Source organism: Pteropus medius, unplaced genomic scaffold (assembly GCF_902729225.1).
Source record: "Pteropus medius unplaced genomic scaffold, Ma_sr-lr_union100, whole genome shotgun sequence".
NCBI classification, from domain to species: domain Eukaryota; kingdom Metazoa; phylum Chordata; class Mammalia; order Chiroptera; family Pteropodidae; genus Pteropus; species Pteropus medius.
This window is the reverse complement of record NW_024354867.1, coordinates 242568-248567: the sequence shown is the minus strand read 5'-3', so window position 1 is coordinate 248567 and position 6000 is coordinate 242568. Positions and strand designations below refer to the sequence as shown.

At 30.6% G+C, this 6000-nt stretch overlaps 1 protein-coding gene across 1 annotated transcript in view; it reads left to right on the top strand.

Annotated features, from left to right (window-relative positions):
• CFAP47 (cilia and flagella associated protein 47) overlaps positions 1-6000 on the top strand; it is a gene marked incomplete at its 3' end in the record, with an annotated part of 348750 nt that overhangs the window by 105260 nt on the left and 237490 nt on the right. Inside the window, exon 21 of the mRNA XM_039855224.1 lies at positions 234-429. Within this exon, the coding sequence (XP_039711158.1) occupies positions 234-429 (196 nt within the window). The remainder of the gene's footprint in view (positions 1-233; positions 430-6000) is intronic.

The following is a 6000-nucleotide window of genomic DNA, read 5'->3' as shown; positions in this document are numbered from 1 at the left end:
ACTTTAAGGAGATTTGCTCTGTTTTCAGACATAGTGCACTTTGAAAGATTTTTATTTCAACAACTCTTCATTATATGTCTTAAGTTCCTTGGCAGGATAAATCCAGTTTTTGGGCAAACTATTCTGCTCCATTGAGCTGTAACTTCATAGTATATTTTAATATTTAGTAAGGTTTAAACTATGTAATTTTTTTTTGTGTGAACTAATCTAAATATATAATTTTTTTTCATTAGATCACCATAGAAAATACACAGCTAATATTCCTATGCATTTAAATAATTATTCAATTCGCTATCAAACATTACATCTGGTTGGAGAGATAACATCACCCAAGTTATCGTTTGACCCTCCATTCATGTTTTTCACCCCTGTTCCTTTGGATGTAACAACTATGATGACTATCAACATTTTACCTCAAAATTATATCAGGTAAATGCTTAATGTTAGTTTATCATTTTTTATGTGCCTTTTTGTTTGTATTTGTGTTATATGAATCATGTGTAATGTCTGACTTGTTTCTATAGTTGGAACAAACTATTAAAATATTTAACTGTACATTTAAATTAAAAATATAAAAAAAAGTCCACTTAGTTATCTAACAGTCGTTTAATTTTCCTGTAAAAATTTTTGGTATGTCTCTTCATGGTTTAAGAAGCAAGCTTAAATACTCAGTTTGTTAGTTTTCAATTGTTATATGACAAATTACTATAAACTTAGTGCCTTAAAACATGAATTTGTTATCTCAGTTTTTTAAGTCAGGAGTCTGGATCAGTTTAGCTGTGTCCATTGCTCATGGTCTCAATAGGCAAAAATCAAGGTGTGGGCTATAGCCGCAGTCTCGTCTGAGGCTCATTCCTCCTCTAAGCTCTCTGGTTGTTGGCAGAATTTATCCTTGCAGTTGTAGGACTTAAGACACCATTTTCTTGCCAACTGTTGGCTGAGACCACTCTCAGCTCTTAGAGGCCACCCACAAGTCCTAAGCCTTCTTTTAAGATCTCATCTGATTAAGTCTGATCCACCCATGAGAATCTCCCTTTTGCTTTATTCAAACTCATTTGACTAGGGACCTTAACTACATGTGGAAAGTCCCTTTATCTTTGTCACATAACATAAGTTAATCACCAATATGATATCTCATATTTGCAGGTCCTGCCACCCAAAGGGTGAGAATTATACAGAGTTTGTACACAAGGGACAGGACTCTTGAGGGCTCTCTCAGAATTTGCCTAACTTATGCATGCATTATAGCTGAAAGCAATATGTTTTCATTTTTTAAAAATTTATTAATAGCCCAAACTCCAATGCTATATTGGCCTGGATACATTGTGAACGCTTACACTATAAAACAAGTAGATTGTATACATGCGTGTGTGTGTGTGTGTGTGTGTTTAATTGCTGGGCTTCTGAGAAGTATGGGAGGTCTCCAAAGGGTTCAAATCGAGTTAAACAAACAAACAAAAAAAATACATATTTATAAGCTGAGAGCAGAGTAGTGGTGAGCTGTAATAACATGCCAAATGCAGCCTTGTTCTTTAATCTCGAGATAACTTCAAGGTATGAAAATGTAATCTTAGATTTTTGGATTAATCCAGGAACACTGGAAGAGGCTACAATGGTTCCATGTGAGTAAGTCCTACCTATCAGAAGAAGCAAGCAAATCATCTCTAGATCAGTGGTTCTTAAACTTTAGTGTATATCAGAATCACCTAAAGGACTTTTTAACACAGAGCTTGTCAGGTCTCTTTCTCAGAATTTATGATTCAGGAAGCTTGGAATGAGATGTAATTATTTGTATTTCTAACAAGTTTCCACATGATACTGATGCTGCTAATCCATGCACCACACTTTGTGAATCTCTACTCTAAATGATGCCATCCTCAGTTTGGGCCCATATTTCAATTTCCACAGGTTTCTATCAGTTAGACATAAGCACGGTATCAGGCACCACATAACTCACAAATAGGGAAGACTTTATTAATCTCAGCACAACGAACCATCTTGAAATTTAGACTCTTAAGTAATTCAGATATTTGAATTATCAGACTCAGAATGTAAATAATTTATTTTAAAATATGGCATTACAAAAATTAGTAATTAACATGGGATTATACAATATATATTTGAAAATCAACTAATAGTACTTTTAGAAATTTTAATGCATGTAGGGTTAAAATTTAAGGGCATCCACTAAACCTAAGTTTGTGTAACTACACAAGCCGTATAGAAATGAACAAAACCTCATTTAACTTGGTTCGAATAAAGGACACATACTTTAACAATTAAGAGAAAACTAAAAAAATGTGGCAAAAACTCAATAGTTGAGTAAAGCAAGAAAATGTAAATAAATTACTCTAGTTAAAAGACAGAGAATCTTAGAGTAAATAAGAAAAAAAGTGAACTGCCTATTAAAAATATATATGAAACATAAGGACAAAGAAAGATTGAAGTAAAGCAGGGTTTCTCAACTTCAGAACTGTTGACATTTTGAAAAGGATAATTTCGTTGTTGTTGGAAGCTATCCTGTACACTGTAGTGTGTTTAATAGCCTCACTGACCTCTCCTCAGTAGCACCTCCCTGCAATTGTGGCAGAAAAAAAATGCCTCCACACATTGCTACATGTCCCCTGGGGATTAAAACCACTCTCAGTTGAGAACCACCAAAGGAGGACCATAGGAAAAGATATATCAACATAACCAAAAGAAAGCCGAATTGCAGTATTAATTTCTCATGTGTTAACCTTTAAGAGGTAAGACGTATTTTTAATATAGAAAAGTCATTAAATAATTATAAAAGCGACAACTCACCTGGAAACTATAGAATTCTAAAATTCTTTGCATGATTAAAGTAATTTTAAAATGTATAAACCACAAATTAAACTAACAAAAAAATTGACTAGTTCTTTATCACTGTAGGATATTTCAACACATATCTTAATTACTGATGAGTCCAGAAGACAAAAACATTTTTTATAAAGAGGATTTGAACACAATATTTAAAAAGCTTCATTTATTTGATTCTATATTATTAAGAATACTAAAAATAGTCTTAAAATAGTATTATAAAATACTGAACCCTGCAATTAGAGAATACACATTTTTCTCACTCATACGTGGGATATTTACAAAAACTGAAAGTGTATCATTCCATAGTTCGGGTTTAACAAATTTTAAAGAGTTGATACCATATAGACTATGTTCTCTGATGATAGGGATAATAAATCAAAAATCAATAAAGAAAATGTCAACAACATCTCATATACATTTGGAAATGTTAAAAAAAAAACTTCTATACAGAGTCAAATAATATATTGAATTTTGCAAACAAATAATTAAAATATCATATTTCAAAACATGAAAATGACATTAATAAAGAGTGAGAATCATGAGTGTATAATATATTCAAACGCTTTAAACAGTGTTTGATTTTTTAGAGTTGAAGACTAAATTTAAAACAGCTACTGTGACTTCTGTTGCTGTTGCTTTCTTTAGGCAAACAATTAGGCCTGCATCTTTGTTAAAATTAACTGCATCTGTTGTATTAAATAAACACCAAAATTCCAGTGATTAAGCAAAAAATAAATAAGTAAATAAACTTATGGAATACAGCATAAATGGCACTTACATGGAAATAGTTAAAATGCTGATATAAGACAAAAAAATTACTGGAAGTAAATTAAACCCAAGATATGTAAAAGGGAAGATAAAATGAAAAAGAATAGAAATTGAAGGCTTAGAAAACAAATATATAGAAGATAGGCTCACTGAAATTAAGGTTCTTTGAAAATCTAATACAATGGACATGAATATAGTAAAGTTGATGAGGAACAAAAAGAGAGAAGACGCAACTAAATAATAGTAGGAATAATGGGGCATAACCATATATCCTATGGGAAAAAATTAGATAATCAAAATTCTATGAAGACATTTATTCCAAAATACTGGAGAACTTACATGAAAAGGGAAATTTGTAGAAAAAATACAATTTACTAAAACCATACTGAGAATAAATAGAAAGTCTTTGAATCAGTACTTAAAATCTTCCCACAAGGAAAACACCATCCTCTGATGTTTTTACAGGCAAATTTTACTAAACTTTCAAGAAACCGATATATCAAACTTTGTCCAAATTCTTCCAGAAAATAGAATGGAGAGAATGTGCCCTTATCTGTTCTATGAAGTCAGAAGTATTTTTATTATAAAATCAGATAATGACAATATGAGAAAGGTAAATTTTAGGTCAATTTGTCTTATGACTATAGATGTAATAATATTTAATGAATTAAACATAATATAATATATTAATAGATCATGTCCAACCTGGATGTATCCCAGTATTGCTAGGTTTGCCTAATGTTAGAAAATCTAAAATGCCTTTTCATTTCATCTATCACATTTACAAATAAAAGAGAATAGTGATATAATCGTTTCAATAGATGCAGAAAAAAAGCATTTGATAAAATTCCAAAACCATTCATGATAAAACTCTTAAACAGGAGTAAAAGAGATATTTTTTAAGTTGTTAAAGTTCACTATTATAAACCTAGAAGAAACATTATTATGGATACTGGAATACAAAAGAATTCCCCTTAGGAAAGGTAAGAATGCCTATTATCACTGCCTCTGTAACACATTTGCAGGGAGTTAAGAGAAATAAAATATGTAAGGATAGGAAAATAAATTACAAAACTGTCATTATCTGTAGATTAGATGACTTTCCATGTAGGATATTAAAATAATTGACAGGTAAAATTTTAAAGCTATGAAGATGAAGATCATATCAAGATAGACAAATACAAGTCCAGTATTTAAAATTCAATAGCATTTCAGCATACAACATTCAGGACATGTAACTGTAAAATTACTATTTATAAAAACATTAAAAATTAAAGATGATAAGAATAAACCAAACTAAAGATCTAGAAAAATGGTATAGAACTATGTGGAGAAAATTATAAAACTGAAGTCAAAGAACTCAGACTTTAAAGATTTATACCACATTCAAGAATTGAAATAGTCTATATTAGAAAAAAGATAGTTCTTCACAAATTAATTTACATCTTCTATAAAACTGCAATAAAAATTCAAATAAATTGTTTCATAAAGATTGATAAGTAAAATTCTAAATTGTATATGAAAGGACTAAGGGTCAAGAATAGCCAAGAGATCCTGAAGAAGAAGAATAAAATGAGATAGACTTGTCTTACCAAATATCAACACTAAGCCAATGTGACAGTGGTGCTTCAATAGATAAAGTGACCAAAAAGGATTAGAATAGATTTGAAAAAGACTCACACATAGATGGATACTGACTATATGACAAAAGTGGTATCGTAGATCTTTGGAGAAAAGAGATTACTATTCAATAAATGGTGCTGGAACAATTGATTATCTGTATGGAATATTTCAAACTGTACTCCCGTCTCACATAATACACAAGAATCCATTTCAAATAGATTAAAGGCTTAAATGTAAAAGGCAAAATGTAAAAAGAAATAGAAAATTTTTTATGTCTGTGGATAAAGCTATCTTAAACAAGCCTTAAAATCATGCTAACGAAATGACTAGTAAAAATTAGTCAGAAAAGTATCAAATAATTTAATAGAGTTGTTGACAAAAAGCTTCAATAGGTATTTCACACAAGAGAATTCATAAATGAAAAAATGAACATCCGTAAACATGTAATTGACCTTTTCATAAACTTGGAGATGACGATTAGAGATAATAATAATAAGATAGCGTTTTGCCTGTCCTAGGTAGGCAAACATTTAAAAGGTAACTAGTTCCAGCGTCAGTGAGTAGGACCACACTGGATAATACTATGGAAAGTGTAACATCTGCATATTTTACAGCCTCAAAATTCCACTTTGCAGCATATACAAGAAAAACACCTGTACATGTCTACTACAAGTTATAATTGAAAGTTTTCATAGTAGCTTTATTCAGAATAGCAAAATTTGGGAACTGCACACATATCCTGTGACAAGTAAAGGAATACGTAAT